Source organism: Arvicola amphibius, chromosome 10 (assembly GCF_903992535.2).
Source record: "Arvicola amphibius chromosome 10, mArvAmp1.2, whole genome shotgun sequence".
In the NCBI taxonomy this organism is placed as follows: Eukaryota; Metazoa; Chordata; class Mammalia; order Rodentia; family Cricetidae; genus Arvicola; species Arvicola amphibius.
This window is the reverse complement of record NC_052056.1, coordinates 106,005,627-106,024,879: the sequence shown is the minus strand read 5'-3', so window position 1 is coordinate 106,024,879 and position 19,253 is coordinate 106,005,627. Positions and strand designations below refer to the sequence as shown.

The 19,253-nt window shown below is 37.0% G+C and overlaps 1 protein-coding gene across 6 annotated transcripts in view; it reads left to right on the top strand.

Moving 5' to 3' along the window:
• The window catches only part of Pds5b (PDS5 cohesin associated factor B), a 152,903-nt gene that overhangs the window by 69,254 nt on the left and 64,396 nt on the right, over window positions 1–19,253 (top strand). For all 6 annotated transcript variants that reach the window (XM_038345932.2, XM_038345930.2, XM_038345933.2 and 3 more), the window contains exons 8-13: window positions 3,576–3,716; window positions 5,447–5,562; window positions 10,804–10,898; window positions 13,202–13,347; window positions 14,147–14,298; window positions 14,661–14,774. In XM_038345932.2, the coding sequence (XP_038201860.1) occupies window positions 3,576–3,716; window positions 5,447–5,562; window positions 10,804–10,898; window positions 13,202–13,347; window positions 14,147–14,298; window positions 14,661–14,774 (764 nt within the window). The remainder of the gene's footprint in view (window positions 1–3,575; window positions 3,717–5,446; window positions 5,563–10,803; window positions 10,899–13,201; window positions 13,348–14,146; window positions 14,299–14,660; window positions 14,775–19,253) is intronic.

The following is a 19,253-nucleotide window of genomic DNA, read 5'->3' as shown; positions in this document are numbered from 1 at the left end:
TAGACAGATGACTCAGCCGCTAAGAACATTGGCTGTTCTTTCAGAAAACCCAGGTTCAATTCCCAGCACTCACATGGTGGCTCACACCCATCTGTAACAAATTCAAGGGGATCTAATGCTCTATGTTGGTTTCCAAGGGCTTGGCATGCATATGGTGTACAGATAAACATGTAAGCAAAACACTCAAAAATAAATTAAATATTAATGATATTTTAAAAATAAGAATTAGTTCTTACAATGCACACAGTGGAAGAAAATAAAAAGGCAAAACAGAGACTCAAAAAAAAATACATAGTGACAGTTCAGAATTTTTTTTTTAAGATTTATTTATTTATTATCTACACAGTGTTCAGCCTCCTTGTATGCCTGCAGGCCAGAATAGGGCCCCAGATCTCATTACAGATGATTTTGAGCCACCATGTGGTTGCTTGGAATTGAACTCAGGACCTCCGGAATATCAGCCAGTGTTCTTAACCTCTGAGCCATCTCTCCAGCCCCCTAGAAATTTCTTAAATAAATTGTACTTATTGGTTATTATTATTACTTTTTAAACCAAGTTTTTTTAGTCATACATTGTAAAGTACAGCCCAAAATTACTTTGTTGAGCTGAAATGTATATCAGATCTTTGTTAAAATAAATAAAAAAATTTTAAGCTATTTAATCTCAGTCAGTTTTTGCATATGTAAATTGAGTTCAGTGCTTGGAAAGTTGGGAGAAAGATGTTACTTAAAGGAAATCATTTTTGTGATCACATTTAAGTAGGTTTTAATTCAGGCTTACAGCCATGGAATTTACTGCTCACTTCTTTCATTCTAATACAGGCATTTCTGATTGTTAACTTGCGTTACATAATTACCCATTGTCAAACATTTTTTTGCTAATTTTTGAAAGGGAATATTTTAGTCAAACCTACATCTTGTCTGTACTAAATTTCAAAATATTATGGAGGTCTTGGGTTGTTTTATATTTGTATAAGAATAACTGTTGCCTGTTTATTTCTCCGATTATGTATTGAAGGTCCACTTTGTGCTGGTTCTGTGCCAGACTCTTCTCTCCTTGGTCACTGCTCTTCTAGAACTGGAGTTCTAAAGATAGATGTTCAGTCAGCTTTTTTTTCCTTTATAGTTTCTCTCTTTTTTTAAAAAAAAAAATTTATTGTTTAGTTATTGTGATAAAGAATGGCAAGTTTTTTCCAGGTTAGTAGGAAAGGTACCACTGTGGTGGCCAGATTGGCAAAGGATTATTGTTCTTCATTAAAGAAAACGTAGATTTGGGGATTTTATTCTAGTGGGTTTAAATTTAATATTATTATTATTTTATGTAAGTGTTTTGTCGGTGCACCACATGCATAAAGGGCCCCTAAAGGTCTGAGAGGGCATCAGATCTCCAAGGGTTGGAGTCAGAAGTCAGTGGTGAGTTGCTGTATAGGTGCTGAAAACGGAACCCAGGTCCTCTGGAAGAATAGCAGGTGCTCTTAACCACCGAGCCATCTCTCCAGCCCCCTTACTATTCTTTTATGATCAGGAGATAATTTATAAGTAACAATTTTTAAGGACAATTAAAATATAACCTGAGGAATTTAATATCTTGTTATCTTCACGTTTCTTTCCCACAAAATTGTTGAGTAGAAAAAAAAATAAGCAATTGCTTTAAAAAAAAAACCAGTAAATAAAGGATAGAAATTAAAAAATCATGTTTTTATTCTTTGAGAATGTCTTAGTCACTGTTATATTTCTCTGAAGAGATGCAATGACCACGACAACTCCTATAAGAGAAAGTATTTAATTGGCTCTGGCTTACAGTTTCAGTCCCTCATTACCTTGGTGGGAAGCATGGTAGCAGGCATGGCAAGCGTGGTTCTGGTAAAGTAGTTGAGAGCTACATCCTGTTCCCCAGGCAGCAGGCAGAGGGATTCTAAACCTCTAAGCTCATTCCCTACCCAAACACTTCTTCCACCGAGGCCCCATCTCCTAATCTTTCTAATCTTTTAAAGGGTTTCACTCCCTGTATATGAGCCTATGGGGTCATTCTTAATTCAGACCTCCACAAGGAATGTCATGCAGTGTATTTGATCGTCTAGGCCATCCACACTGTTCATAGTCTTCATTTGTAACTTCCCAAGAGCTAGAAGGAATCCAAGGAGGTGTAGGTGTGAGGTCTTGGTCATTGTACCTTCAATTTGGAAGTACAAGAGAAGCCAAGTTATGTGTTAATTGGCAGAGGCAAGCAATCAGAGCACCTTGTATGGTACAGATCCTTAACTGTTTCTCTGAGGCGACATAGGAAGCTGCTAAGAATGTGTGATATATATTCTGGGTCAATTTTACACATTTTTAGAAGTATTTATTTTAAGATTGAGATGTTGAGAGTCTTATTATGTAGCTCTGGCTGCCCTGGAACTTGCTGTGTAGGCCTGGCTAACCTTGAACTCAGAGAGATTTGCCTCATGCTGCTGCCTCCAAAGTACTTGGACTAAAGGTGCACCATCACACTTGGATCTATTTTTGTAAGATTTTTAAATAGAAAGGAACTTGGTCATTATGCCTGGTATAATTGTTCATTTGAGTTGTAGCATGATGAATGGTTTGACTTGGAGGTAAAAAGCCAGCTGCCTGTTGTGTATATTCTTAGTTGGATTTTAGTTAGTGTTGTAAACTTTATAAATGTACACATTGTTTATCAGAATGCAAAGGAAGGCGAGGATTAGAAAGACATTTTCTAATCAAAATAAAAATTGTGCAGTTGAAAAATAAGAATAGACACTATTCTGAAAGTATCAAAAAGCTTTATTTTAAATGCTATAATTTTCCTTATACTAATTATAAACAAGATATGATCGCTTGTCATTAAGGAATTTATCTAGTGAGGTGATTGATTCATCTTAGGGTTCTCAAGAGAAACAAAATTGACAAAATGTATGTATACATATGAGGAAATTTAGTTCAGTTGGTTCATGCTATTTGGGAGGTTGATGAAGTCCAATGATAGAAGCTGTAGAGCCAGGGAAGCTGATGATTTAATTTTCAGTCCAAATCCAGAGGCTCGAAGAGTACAGTTGGGGGTTGCTAGTACAAATCTTTGTAGCCAGAACCTGGAGAACCTGGAATTCAAGGGCAGGAGAGGAAGGACACCCTATTTCCAGGAAGGAGGAGTTCACCTCTTCTCTGCCTTTGCATGGTACTTTCCCACATGGACAGTAATATCCCCACTACTAATCTGGATTTACACTCTTCTCTGGAAACTTTGAAGATAAACCCAGAAATAATGTTTTACCTTTTAATTGACACAAAAATGTCATAGTCAGAATATAGTTGAATATTTTAGTGGAAGAACAATATATTTCAGTGGTAAGGGTGTTTGCTAGTGTTGGTCATTGGTGAATCAATACTATCTGTGTCATTGTCCGCAAAATGAATTCTGTGTTTTAGGTGTTAGTAGTTTCTCACATAGAAAATGTTTCTGAGTTGCTTGTTTGACTTTATTTATAACAATAAAAAGTTTAATTGAATAGTAATCAAAACTTGAGACAGTTTTTCTGTGAAATTTCTTTTAATGGAGATTTTCTTCTTATCAGTTTTTTAACCAGGTTCTGATGCTTGGGAAAACATCTATCAGTGATTTGTCTGAGCATGTCTTTGATTTGATTCTGGAACTCTACAACATTGACAGCCACTTGCTGCTCTCTGTTCTACCCCAGCTTGAGTTTAAATTAAAGGTAACTATTGTAAACATATGACTGTGTCAACAAGTTCAACAAGGAGCATTGCTTGTTGCCCTTTGATTCTTATAATCGGTTTACTGAATATAACATGAGAAAGAATGTTATTATTGTTCATTCATGGGTTTGTGCCTTTTCTGTCTCTGGATCAGCAGAATGACATCATCCTCCACATATTTTCTAGGTTTTTCTGGGGTTAGGTTAACTTTGGAGGCAAACATTTAGCTTCTATTTTCAAACACAGTTTGTAGCAGTTGATTGGGCATTAAAAGTAGCTTAGAACTTACTATCTGTACTATGGCATGCTTTTTCTTTCTTGTGTTACACAGCTGCGTGTTAAGTTTCCTTTCTGTAGTGAAAATCTGAAAGTTTTTAGCATGTCTCTATTGCCCTGACATTAAATGATGCTATATATCGAGTTTTATTTGAAGAATTGGGAAGTATGGTTTCTCTCCCAACTTATTACAAGATTAAATACAGCTAGTTAGAATTACTAGTTTTTGATGGATCCTAGTACATAACCCAGAAAAGTAGATTTTCATATTTCTTAAAACTTTAGATCTGTTACTTTGAAAACTAAAATAAAACAAGCAGTTTTTATTGGTATTTCATGGACACTAAATAGCCAGTAAAATATTCTTCTTTTAGTCTAGAGTATATTTTTGGTATATTTCTTAAGTGAGCCCTTTGATTAAGTGGCCTTCCTGTCCCCTTTTAAATATGGTTAGTAATTTTGGTGAGGCAAGACAACCAACATTTCTAATTACTTGTTAGTTAATCTAGTTTTCTCTAGAAAATTCTAATTACATTTTCTTATATACTATGACTAATATAAAAATAAGTAAACTGTCATCCTTGTTTTCAGCCAGATTAACATGTAGTATAGGAGGTAGAGGATGAAATACATTCTGTAAAGAGACTAGATGCTGTAAGACTCAGAGATACCGCACTCAGCAGAAAGCACCATGAAGAAGCATGTAGAAGTTGGAAGGAGCTGGGTACAGGGGATACGTTACTTATGGCTCTACTTATTTGTGGAGCAAATAAATACATACCAAGAAGAGATAGGCTATATTTGGGGGGTGGAGGGAGCTCTTGAATGCTAGCCCAAAGCACTGTCTTAAAATTTAAAATTTAAGAAATCCTTAGATAGTAACATCCATAGCACCTTGAATTTGTTGGCGTTTGATAGGCCTGATTGTTGTACTCTGTGTGGAAGTCTAGCATTTGAGTTGTGCCATTTGTTGGTAACAAAGCCAACAATAAAACTGCATTTTCATCCTCGGGGTGCCTGTCATACAGTGAGTAAAGCAGAGCGTGCTTTATCAATGCTTCATAACATTGTTGAGCTTCTTTAAGAAGTTAATGTTTGTACAGTGTCTGGTATTAAAAACCTTGTCTTTTCAAGAGTCCTTGGTAGCTTTTAGAATTTACTCATTCAGAAAGTAACCTGAATGGTTGGAGAGGCTTTTAGTATTTAGTAGGAATCTTAAGACATGTTTTCATATCACAGTACTGCTGTAATGTAACTTGAGATGATTAAAGCATTTATTATATATAACATTTCATTTTGTGAAAAAATTTCGGAATATACACATTACCATCTGGATTCATAGAAGTTGTGGTTTTGTTTGTTTGTTTTTTGTAAATTAGCCCAGGAAATCCTAGGAATAACTCATGTTCTGAATGTTTACTTTGAAGTTTAAAGAGTCTGTGCTTTGTTTTAGAGCAATGATAATGAAGAACGCCTCCAAGTTGTTAAACTGCTGGCAAAAATGTTTGGGGCAAAGGATTCAGAACTGGCTTCTCAAAATAAACCACTTTGGCAGTGCTACTTGGGCAGGTACATGATTCGGGGGTTTTGTTTGTAGGAAATAAGTGTTTATATCTATGTCTATTGTTTTTTAAAAATTCTGCACACATTTAAACTATGTTCTCAAAAATCATGAAGGGTTTTCAGGTTGGCAATATAACTCATTTGGTAGAACGCTTACCCAGTGTGACCAAGGCCCTATGTAGGGTCTCTAGCACCCCATAAACTAGTTGTAGTGAGGCAGAACTTTCAGAAGTTTAAGGCCAGCTGGGTGGTGGTTACGCACACCTTTAATCCCAGCAATTGGGATTCAGAGACAAGTGGATCTCTGTTAGTTCGAGGCCAGTCTGGTCTACAGAGTGAATTCCAGAACAGGCTCCAAAGGTACAGAGAAACCGTGTTTCGAAAAACAAACAAAACAACAACAAAAAGTTTAAGGCTAGCCTTTGCTCTAATCTGGACTATATGAAATGCTGATTTAAAAATAAATCAATAAAAGAGGTTTTCATTTTGTAGTTTTCAGTGTTGATAATGGCTGACTGTATTTATAATTTTCTTTTATCTTTTCATTTTATTTCGTTTTTGGTGATTAGTTTTTGAAAGATGGTACATTTTAAAGGCTACCTCATAGTTTTTGTTATAACCATAAAATAATAATAAAACAACAATTGTAACTGAGAGTACAGCTTAAAGTGATGTAGCCCCTCCCCCAAAGCTATGTCTAATTAGATTATTTGGCTATATTGGATGAGTGAGACTGCTAATGAAATCAACAAAAATGACGTAGCCGAATGTGGTGGTGCTCATCTTCTGGCCCTCCTAAGTAGAGGCAGGCAGCCTGGCACACCCAGCCTCCCCTCTTCCTCACCACTCATTGGTCCAGAGTGTTTGATTCTCCTTCCTTAGGTTATCCAATGCTCGGGCTCCATCCTATAAGTATGTTCTATCAAATACAGCTTTTGTATTTCTCTTTCTCTTTCTTTTCTTTTTTTCTTTTTCATTTTGGTTTGGTTTTGGTTTTTTGAAAGAGGGTTTCATTGTGTATCTCTGACTGTGCTGGAACTCGCTTTGTAGACCAGGCTGGCTTTGAACTCACAGAGATCTGTTTGCCTCTGTCTTCTGAGCGCTAGGATTAAAGGTGTGCACCATTGCTACCAGCAGCTTCAATATTTCTTAAAGGATGATGACTTTGGATCTTTCTATGCTTATAGTGGTTTATGAAATTCCTGAAATGGTTTGAGTGAGCTTGTATTTCTCACTTTTCTGTGGGAGAAGTTCATTCCTTTTCCTAAAGAGATCTTTGAACTTGAGAATACTAAAGCACTGTAGATATTGTAGTTGAAACTGCTTTGACCCTGATAAGAAAGGATTTTGTTCCTTTAAATCATGCACAGAACAAATAAAGCAGTCAAGTCATAAACAAGCAAATAGGATTTAAGACTTTGATTCCATTTTGTGTTTCAGTATTTGTATTACTAGTACTACTTTTCTTTTTGTTGACTGTTAGTAGTTTTGCTATATTTCATCTTTTGGGGTAAATGCTCTCTGCACCCCCTCCCCCTTTGGAGAACAGGGTCTCACTCCTCATGTAGACCAGGCTGGTATCAAACTCAGTGATCCTTTTGTCTTTGCTTTGGGAGTGCTAAGATTTAAAGATAAACTCCACCACACCAGTGTAATTTTTCTAATGTGTGAGTGCATATGCCTTTCTACTTATTTGTTGATTGTGAATTTCCAAACTGAGTTCTTAGATTTGATTTTGCTCAGTGATGATATTAAATGGGAAATTTAGATTAATAAATGTTAGACCTTTATAAACATTTTGTATTTGATTTCTAGTTGGGGGGGGCAGTAAGACAAAATTTTAAGTAGTTTAAGGTAATACAACTAACTGTTTCTACTTTATTTTACTTTTGTTTTCTTTTGTTTTTTTGAGACAGCGTTTCTCTGTGTAATTGTGAATGTTCTGGAAATCACTCTGTAGAACCGCCTGCCTCTGCCTCCCGTGTGTTGGGATTAGAGGCGTGAGCCACTACCACCACCTGGCCATTTTATTTACTTAAAAAAATAAAAATAAAAAAGTTTATTTACTTAAAAAATGCAGTTAGTTACTTGTGGCTGAATCAAAGGGATACATCTTAAGATGCTTGTATAGGAGATTTGTTATACTGATATTGCAGAGTGCATCTTCATGAACTAGGATGGCATGGGCTTACCAGCAGGTAGAATCAGAAGTGGACTGCTTCTGTGTGTGCTCTGATGCTGAGGTGGCTGTGCAGAGCCTTGCTGTACTTTCACATTTGGAATTAGATTAGCCAGGAACTCAGTCAGCACTCTGCCTGGAAAGTCCTAATGTAAACTTGTATTGCCTTTCTATGCCACTGTAGCTGCTGTTTTTAATTTAATGCACAAAACCACACACAGAATTAAATATCACTACATTTGGTCTGGGAATAACGATCCATGGTAGAACACTAACCTAGCATGTGTGCGGCCCAGGGCTTGATTCTCACCATCACAAAAAGAAAGAAACAAAAAAGCCCTCCAAAGTTAGTGTGGTGGTACACACCTTTAATACCTGCACTAGGTAGGCAGGCAGATCTCTGTGAGTTTGACACCAGCCTGGGCTTCATAGTGAGTTCCAGGTCAGCCAGGGCTATATAGTGAGACCTTATCTCAGAACAAAACAACAATAACAAACTCGAGGAGCTAAAAATATTTTAACAAATGTATTTATTAATACTGATCATAAGTTACATGTTTGTTTGCAAAATAGTGAATGTTTTAATGTTGGATACCTGGATTCCTAACACCCCTTATAGGAACCATAAGGAAAAGTTGTACTTCATGGAATAAATGTTTTCTCCTGATAAGAACAACTTAAGTAATGTGCTGCTGCTGGTTTTGAAAACATGTTTTTATTGCAAAAATTTTAGTTGGTCTTAATAATAAAACCCAGAGTCAGATATAGTGGTTAATACTGAAGATCAGAGAAGCAGAAGAGACCAGCTACTCGAGAGTTCTTTTATCTCTACCAGTGCTCAGACTGCGTCTCCAGACTCCATCTGTCTCCACCAGACCTCAAAGTGCACTGAGTTCCTGTCTCCTTCCGCCTTATATTCCTGTCTCCACCCAGCCTTATCACTCCGTATCACTCCTGTCTCCACCTACCTAGTGCTGGAATTAAAGGCGTGTGATCCCAAGTGCTGGGATCACTTTTGTATGAGCTGTTTCTCTTTTAGACAGATTCAATCTTATGTAACCCAGGGTGGTCTTGAACTAACAGAGAGCCGTCTGCCTTCGTCTCCAGAGTCCTGGGATTAAAGGTGTATGCCACCACTGCCTGGCCTCTAGTGGTTTAGCTCTGTGCTCTGATCTTCAGGCAAGTTTTATTTGTTAGAACATAAACAAAATATCACTACAGCTTTTCTTTTAAAGACATGCTGTTGGGGTACTGAGGTCTTGTACTGCCTAGTGCCATCCTCAGCTTCGTCTTTATGCTTTCGTGTATTCTAAGGATTGAATACATGTGATCAGATTTTCAGGCATTTACCTGCTGAACTATCTGGCCCTATGTATTGTTTCTTTTGGTGTTAAGTGATTAAGAATACTTGAGCCTTCTGATTTTACCGAAGTAAGACACAGACTTACTGGCTGGAAACACTTAGGTACAGTGTTATTGACACTTAAGCAAAATTTAAAAGTAACTGTTATTCTTTGATGAACTGCTGTGAATATATTTTGAACATTAATAATTGAAGGACAATTAGATATCATGTGCATGCTGATGGGGGAATACAGTGCTATCTATTAAATAGTTTTGCTTAGAAATTCGAATCCTAATGCCCCAAAGTCATGTGTCAAACGCTGACTGCGGTTTCTAAGGTTAAGAGTGAAAGGTCCCTGCTTGATATCAAGATAAAATGAGCAATATCTAAAATCATAGGAAAAAATTTCTCTGTAGCTTTGGAGCCTGTCCTGGAACTAGCTCTTGTAGACCAGGCTGGCCTCGAACTCACAGAGATCCGCCTGCGTCTGCCTCCCGAGTGCTGGAATTAAAAGCATGCGCCACCACCGCCCAGCTATGGATTTGTTTTTATAGATAATAAATTTTAGATAGAGTATGAGGATGGCCTTGTTATTAGTTGAAAATGGAATAATTCTGATGGTTAATTGGATAAGAACGATTTTTGGATACAATTTGGAATTCTAGGATATAAATTAATGAAGTAGTGTAAGGTTTGCCACACGTTAATTTGTGTCCTATAACTGTGAAAAAACACTTCATGGAAATCTCTTCTCAGACATATGAAAATGAAATGTTTCTTTGAAATATAAACATTTATATAACATATATCACAATATATATAACATATGCATACATACTTTCACACTTATTGAACAGACATTTAAAATACAGTGTTTATGGAAAAATATTTGTTTTATTATCTGAATGGAAAACAGAGGCTTATCAGAATTTTATAGTCCTAATAGGACCTAACTGGAGATTGTCCTAGTTTATGTATGCCTCAAAACTGTTAGAATGGTCTTGTTACACTTGGCATTTTCTTTAGTGTATTTGTATATCTGCATGCATGCGACTATATCTGTTGGTATATGTTTATGCGGATGGAGGTTATCCTTCAGAGACTGCCATCTACTCTGATTGCGAGCTAGAATATCTCAGCATCACCTGTGCTGGAGTACCTCAGCGGCACCTGAGCTGGAGTACCTCAGCATCACCTGAGCTGGAGTACCTCAGCGGCACCTGAGCTGGAGTACCTCAGCATCACCTGAGCTGGAGTACCTCAGCATCACCTGAGCTGGAGTACCTCAGCGGCACCTGAGCTGGAGTACCTCAGCATCACCTGAGCTGGAGTACCTCAGCATCACCTGAGCTGGAGTACCTCAGCGGCACCTGAGCTGGAGTACCTCAGCATCACCTGTGCTGGAGTACCTCAGCGGCACCTGAGCTGGAGTACCTCAGCATCACCTGAGCTTGGGGAATGGCCTGGACTGGCTCGACAGGTGCTTTGTTGTGGGATCTGAAGCATGTGTCATCACCCATCTTCTTATGCAGATGCTGGGAATTAAATTGAATAAGGACTCAAGCACTTTACCAATCCCCATTATCTTCCCAGGCTCCACTTTGTATTTTCATATATATGTTTATTCATTAGTAAAAGAAATAAATATAAATTGAGTATAGATTAAATTTGTCTGTTTTGGTTGTTTTAGAATACTCACTCTGTTTTTTAAATCTTTTATCAGGTTTAATGATATTCATGTACCAATACGCTTGGAATGTGTGAAATTTGCTAGCCATTGTCTCATGAACCATCCTGATTTAGCAAAGGATTTAACAGGTAATAGCACATTCTGGATGCTCTTCATTGGGGAAAAAAAACTTTATAAGGAAACACTTTTTTTTTCTTTTTTTGGTTTTTCGAGACAGGGTTTCTCTGCAGCTTTTTAAGAGCCTGTCCTGGAACTAGCTCTTGTAGACCAGGCTGGTCTCGAACTCACAGAGATCCGCCTGCCTCTGCCTCCCGAGTGCTGGGATTAAAGGCGTGCGCCACCACCGCCCGGCTCAAGGAAACACTTTCCTTTAGGTCCTTCTAGTAGCTGTCTTCTCTCTTCATTCGTCATCATGGAACTTACTTTCTGAAGCTACAATTTTTACCATGTAGGTGCTTGTGCACACTAGAAGCAGTTTTTTTGGAAGTAACTTCATGAATTAAAGTAGTTACTTTAAGAGCAGCCGTGCACAATTTCACATATTTGGGTTTGAATGGGTCTTGATTTTTTTTGAAAACGTTAATGCTCTGATATTTTAAGAACTTAGTGAAAACATTTTAACTATAAGCTAGTTAACCATAATTAATAGCAATAACTTGAAATCTGTCTAAGCATTAAGTATTTCACTTCCAATTTTTGAAGTAATGAGAATGTCGTATACCTCTTTAATTTTTTTAATTTATGAAATAGTTCATAAAACGAGGGTTAATATAACAGCCATGTATATCTTCTGCACAAATGTGAGCATTTCTTGTGCTTATGAGGTATAATAGCAAAGGAAAGATAATTGCTGCTAGAATCCTCCTTGCACTAAGTTCTCCTTACTGGTTCCACAGAGCAGTTATCTCTAGAGTTGGTCTGCATTGGTTTTGTGATTTTATAGTCATGTGGTTATTTATATCTTTATGTAGCTGATTTAGTGTTGTCCTGTGAAATGCAGTTCATTGAAATAATGTATGACTTTGATGGAGCTGAACCTCTGTCTTTACTAAGTGGGTTTTTATTTTTACTTTTTGCATTGCCTGTTTCTTTCTCTTGTGTCCCATTAAATTTTTTTTTGTTCCAATTTTTTCTTACTCTATTTTCTCACTCTACTTTTTGGCGTTGAACAGTTATTTATATAAGTCCCAAGCTGTACATTTCAGGTTGCTTCTGCTTATCAATGCTCCTTAAATCTTCTATTACTTCTGAGTTTCTCTTGTAAAGAAGGCCATAAATTATATCCATCTGTAATATTTAAAACAGTAGCTTATCATAGTAATGCTTCCAAGTATATGGAATTATTGTCAGATCTGTAACAGCCCATTTTTTATTTGTTTTGTTTTTAAGCCAGTATCATCCTTTTTTATGGAAGCACCCTGCTTGGAATCTCCTGTCTTCCTCCTTACATCTGTACTGTGTTGCTCCTGGGGCTATCTAGCTTCCTTTCCTCTTTTGCCCCCTGCCTTGTGCGTGTGTGCCTGTGTGTATTTTGTGTTCTATCTATATTTTTCTCTCAATTCTGCTTTCCTATTCTCCTCTTTTTCTCTCTGGATATTCTTTTGGGAAGGGGACTTGTAACATCCTTTTCTTGTGTTACGAATGCAGTATTTTCTGAATCTGTTAATGCTTGCTTTGGTGGGAAGGAGTTTTTCCTCTTTTAAAAAGAATTAGCCATAACTTATTTTTTTCATCCTTTATTTGCTTTTGTTTGTTTCTGTGCATTAGATCCTTTCCTCAGAAATCTTGGTAATTCATAGCCATGTGCTCATGATTAATAGTATGTTTGTAGACTAAACAGAAAGCCATTTGAAAAAGTGCTAAGTGTAAGCATGGGTCTGTAACTGCTAAGATTTTCTTGCTGTGATGAGTTATTGTTCACTTTCTTAATTTAGATACTTGTACTTCAGTTGGGTCACATGGAAACAAGGTCTTGTCAACCAGAATCTTAGCTTTCTTCCTTCAGTAACTGTATTCAGGGTTTCATTAATTACAGCATAGAAATGATAATACTTCATTATTTCACAATAACCCCAGCTGAATAGAATGTTTTATTCATTTATGTGGAAAATGATGGTGACATGCTTAACAGTGATACACACCTTTTCACGCATATGATCAACTAAATGAGTTAGAGACAGGCTTATCAACTTTCCTGCCTGGAAAACTGGAGCAGAATTTCACCTTTCAGTTGTACATGGCATTTGGTTTGTAAAGGAATGCCCAGCTTTGCTTCTGCCCTCCTTCCCTTGCTCTTAATTGTCTTGAAGTATTGAACATTCTACTTAGGGTTTACTTTTGCTGTGTTGATTTTCAAAGGCCTTTCCAATCTGCTAAAGCAATATGATAATTATTAAAAGTTTCATTTTAATCAGAAACTCTTACCTTTCAGAGTATCTTAAAGTGAGATCACACGACCCCGAGGAAGCTATTAGACATGATGTCATTGTGTCTATAGTAACAGCTGCTAAAAAGGATATTCTTCTTGTCAATGATCACTTACTTAATTTTGTGAGAGAGCGAACATTGGACAAACGGGTAAGTAGGAGAGTAGGTGGATCCCAGAGGGTTTTGTTTTGTGTTTGTTTGTTATTTTATTTTTGAAACAATCTCTCTATGTAGTCCTGGATATCCTGGAACTCTGTGTATAGACTAATCTGGCCTTGAACCCACAGAGATTTGCCTCATTGAGTGCTGGGATTAAAGATGTATAGTAACATGCTCAGCAGAGTTTTATTTTTTAATACTTGAAGTTGAATGGTATTACATTTGAAAATACCGTTTCTTTCCTAAATAAATTATAAGTTGAAGCTCTCTGAGGTCCAGTATAAAGTAGGGTCTGAAAAATGAAGAGTTGAATACTGATGTTCAGCTAGCTTTTTTCTTCCATCAGGGACCCTAGTCCGTGGGATGTTTCTACCTACATTGAGAGTGAGTTATTCTTTCTCAGTTAAGCTTGCCTGGAAACGCTCTTCACAAATGTGCCCAGTTTGTTTCCTTGGCAAGTCTAAATCTAGTGGGTTTGATGTTGAAGATTAACCAGCACACTATTCTAATGAATTTATGTAATAGAAGCTTTTGGTTTTTTTTTCTGTTTTTGGGGTTTTTTTTGTTTGTTTGTTTCTTTGTTTTGTTTTTTTTTTTTGGAGACAGGATCTCACTGTAGATCTAGCTATCCTGGAACTCACTGTATAGACCAGGCTAGCCTTGACTTCCAAAGAGATCTGCCTGCCTCTGTCTTTCAAGTACTGGAATTAAAGGTGTGTGCCACTGCACCAACTGGTAATGGAAGCATTTTTACCTTATAAAGAGAACTTCTTTATGTTCTTATTTTAAGTGGAGAGTACGCAAAGAAGCCATGATGGGACTTGCCCAGATTTATAAGAAATATGCTTTACAGTCAGCAGCTGGCAAAGATGCTGCAAAACAGATATCCTGGGTCAAGGACAAGCTACTACACATATATTATCAAAACAGCATTGACGATCGGTAAGTCAGGGCCCATACACAGATGTGCTTTTCAGTTATTTGGTGAGTTTTGGATGTTATATACGTTCTTTCTTTGTGACTTTAAATAACCTCTTATTTTTAGTTTTGGGCAAATGAAATTCATAGAGAGGCCTGGTGTTGCTTTCTGAACTTTCTTGTACAGATATGGGCATTTAGTCCTTGATACACAGATGTTTTCCAAGATGTAGGACTGTTGCAGACATAGAGTGATAAGTTTTTCCTTTGAAATACATTTCTTCTCTACTCTCGAAAGAAGGGGCTTACTTAATTTGTGATTTTTTTTTTTTTTTACAGTTTTTATAATTAAACTTAGTATCCTTAAAGAGTCTTTTCTTTTATAGGTTACTTGTTGAACGGATCTTTGCTCAGTACATGGTTCCTCATAATTTGGAAACTACAGAACGGATGAAGTGCTTGTATTACTTGTATGCTACACTGGACTTGAATGCTGTGAAGTATGTCTCCAGTGTCATGCTATTCTCTCTTTTTTGTAGTATATGAATTAGGCATGAGGGTGGGGGCGTAAACCTTAAATATTTAATGTAAACTTTATAATAATATAAATATTGTTTAAAGGTTCAAAACACTAAATTACTGGGCTATTTCTTTTTCTTTTTAGAAAATTCTGTCACCAACAGATACAAAAACAGTTAAAGCTGGCTAGAGCTACTTGGCATGAAATCATTAAGGATTTGATTTTTCTTTCTCTCTAGATTTTCATGTTGATGGCATTTCAAGAAAGGTGATATACCTATTCCCCCACCCCCTCAGGTGTTAAAAAGGTCCACATTATGAAAATACTATCTTCCTACTCTTAACACGGTACTAATTTAAATTATTCTGTAGTGCAGTAGAGTACAAATTTCTGTGCTGTTTGTCCTCAACATAGTATTGCAGGTTAGCATTAGGGCAAGTCTCACAAATACATTTTTATGCCCAAATTTCATTCAGAGAGTACCTTTGGATGTCTGGGAAGAGAATTGGCATTTTATATATAGTAGAAACAGTGCTAATCTAACTGAATCCTATTAAGGCCTAGAGATTTCCTGTAGGTTTAGAAATTTATTCTCATGATATTCCAGTTAACACAATTAGAGCTATTGAGGAGTAAGTGCTCTGAAATTGGAAGTTTAAGGATACTTGAAATTTGTAATGGACTTTTGTCTTCATTTCCATAGTTACATGCACTAATGTTACTTTAGATGGAGTTGTAGTTTGTGGATGTGTGCTATGTTTGGAGCTCTGGAATGTGTACCTTGTCTCTGCTTTTACGTTGCAGCTGAAAAGTAGCAGCAGCAGATTATGTTTTATTCAGTATAAGTGCAGCCATACAGATCTATAAGTAGTAAGATAGTAGTAAGCCAGGATTTGAAGTCAGTGCTACTTGGTTGCAGCACTTAACTCTTTTTGGTTTTTCGAGACAGGGTTTTTCTGCAGCTTTGATGCCTGTCCTGGAACTAGCTCTTGTAGACTAGGCTGGTCTTGAACTCACAAAGATCTGCCTGCCTCTGCCTCCCGAGTGCTGGAATTAAAGGTGTGCACCACCACCACCCCTCAACAGTACTTAACTTTTTTTTTTTTTTGAGAGTACTTAACTCTTTAACTACAAGAGACAACATATATACTACTGTTTTATTTAATTTTACTATGTTGGAAATTTTTCTCAAGGGGGAATGCACTCTCAAATTGTTGTTTTCTTTTAGTTTAGTTGCTCATTCTTTTCCTTTGTATGCACTTGATGGCCTGTTAGAACTGTGAAGTATGATTGATATGTGTCTTCTTAGAACAGGTGTTAATTACACATCTCAGTAAATCTGGCCTTTACCAAATACTACTTCACAGTAAATTAATAAGGATACTTTTCAGTAAGAATCTAGAAGTAGCACTCAGAGATCCTATGTGAAAGAACTTAAAACTGTGTTTGTATATTTATTTTATTTTATGAGAAAGGCAGGTATAAAAGGAAGGAATCATGTTCCAGAAGCAACAAAAACTTCGGTTATTTCTATAAATCTAAATGACTGAAGATTATGAATGTTTGACTTTAGAAGGAAGAAGTGGGAAGCATGTGGGCTGGGACTTACCCAGCACACTTGTTGCAGTCATGTTCATTCTTACAAGTGTGTACGAACCCTTCTCTGCACAGCACAAAGGTCTTCGGGACCATTCTTCACTGCCCACTGTTGGGATTGGTCAATGCCATGCCTTTATATGGGAGGGAAGTTAATATGGCCAGATAACAAATAAAAGATAGGCAAGAAATAAACATTAATTTTTTTAAAAAAAAAAAGATTTATTATGTGTACAACATTCTGCCTCCATGTATGCCCGCACACCAGAAGAGGGCACCAGATCTCATTACAGATGGTTGTGAGCCACCATGTGGTTGCTGGGAATTGAACTCAGGTCCTCTGGAAGAGCAGTCAATGATCTTAACCACTGAGCCATCTCTCCAGCCCTCTAATTTTTTTTAATCATATAAACACTAGGACAGAAATGTCAGCTGGTTGATACATTTGTCAGGTGTAGATATAAAAAAGTTGATAATCATCCCTACAAAAAAAACTTCAGAATATGTGTATAGCTTCTAAATTCAAGGAAGGAAAGATAATTGGTGAGATGTTAATGCCAGAAATAGAAATGAAAAGAAGAAAATACCTGTAAGAAGCTCCCAAGGTCCAAATGAGGAGCAGAAGGAGGGAGAACATGAGCAAGGAAGTCAGGACCACGAGGGGTGCGCCCAACCACTGAGACGGTGGGGCTGATCTACTGGGAGCTCATCAAAGCTACCTAAACTGGGACTGGTATAGCATGTGATCAAACCGGACTCTCTGAACGTGCCTGACAAGGAGGGCTGACTGAGAAGCCAAGGACAATGGCACTGGGTTTTGATCCTACTGCATGTACTGGCTTTGTGGGAGCCTAGTCTATTTGGATGCGCACCTTCCTAGACCTGGATGGAGGGGGGGGGGGGACCTTGGACTTCGCACAGGGCAGGGGGAACCTTGACTGCTCTTTGAACTGTAGAAGGGGGGGAGGGGGCTGGGGAGATGGGGAGGGAAATGGGAGGAGGGGAGGAGGTGGAAATTTTTAATTAAAAATAAATTAAAAAATAAAAAAGAAGAGTTTATAAATAGCAGCCATACACTAAACAGAAACTACTTTTTACTGAAATTTAAGTGTACTTTATTGAATTAGAAAATAAAGCAATCATTTTTAAGAGATGTGCTGTGAAATAATACCACTAAAAAGTAGGAGGAAAAACCTATTTGGACTATTGCATAAGGGTTTTAATTTTACAAAACGGTTCATGAATGATATTTAACTGTTGAAGTATTTAAGGTAGGTATTATTTAAAAGTGGCTTTTATTGTCATCGGCAGCTTTGTGAAATTAGCTGATCATCCATAATTTTCAGAACAATTTATATTTATCTGTGTTACTTCCGAAAACTTCTATATTTTCTTAAGTTTGATAATAACAAAGATCACATATATGTAAGTGAAGAAGTCTGGTAATAGTTAAGATGACTATGAGTGTATCCCCCAACTCTTTTATCCTGTTTTCCTTAAAGAGATATACTGCAATCTTTTTTCTCTATTAAAAACAGCTTTAAAGTACTGTATGTATGTATGTATGTATGTATGTATGTATGTATTTCCTGTAATCACTTACTTTCGCACATTATGCAGATAGAATTACCATATGTATTATCTTCAGGGATGTTTTCACTCTTTTTGTCTTGTTTTGAGACAGAGTCTTTACTTTGTAGCTCAGGCTGGCCAGGAGCTCACAGAGATCTGCCTGCCACATCCTTCTGAGTGCTGGGATTGTCACCCCATTGCCTTCTGTTATCCCCTTTCTACTCTATTTGAGATTCTTCCCATCAGGACAATAAGTATGGGCAAATTATTTTGTTATTTAATACCTCAATTAAAATTCTTAAGAAAATTTTCTTAAATACATTGTAATAAAAATTCGTAGTGGGTTTTTTTAATTTCAGCTATGATTATAGTGGTTTTAGAATTTCTTATGATTTCGTATTTAAGTGGTAATATCCTAGATTACATAATTTCATCTGTTTTAACTCAATAAGGTTTCAACGTGGTCTTTTCAAAGTTGGAAATCATGATTTTTCTAGCGAATAGAGAGGGTCTGTCTTTGGAGTTCAGAAGTAATTTCTCAGACTGTTTTCTTGAAAGTTTTTATTTATGCAACTCATGCTTTGTTTTAGATTTTCATAGTTCTCTGGTAAGTGATCACTTTGCTTTCAGTTAGCTTATAAACTTACATTGATTAGTAATGCAGTGAAACACGGTGGGACTTTGACATTCACAAATAGTAAAATGTCACTACTTAAAATTTAAGGTGTCCAAAAGTGAAAATGTTCCACTGTTAGCAAGTTCCCAAGTTTAAAGTAGGTTGTGTTCTTTAAAAAACAAAGCAAAAAACCCCGAGAGGCATTTCCACAGCATTGATAAAGAGGACACTGGAGATACTAAAAGTGTCATTTCTGTCCAAAGGAAAGCTTGTTTTATATGCTTCTGCTTTTTGTCACTGCTTCACACATGTGTGGTATCGGAAGTGTAAATGATTGACTATAAGCGGTGAGCTTAGAGATGGCTCAGTCAGTGAAGTCTTTTCACTTGTGCCCAATTGCTTTGCAGTTATGAGGGCCTGAGTTTAGGTTCATGGAATAGGCCTGGTGCATAGCAGTGGTCAGATGAGACATGCTAGCTTAGATCACTTGGGAGACATCTAGGACAATCAGAGACCCTGTCTGAAACAAAAAAGAAGGAAGGTGCCCAAAGAATGACCCTTGAGGTTGTCTTCTGACCTACACACAGACACGGGCAGCCAGCACACATGACCATACATACATTCCTGTACATAGATACACACAAAGTAAACTGATGTAAAATAATTTTTAATAAA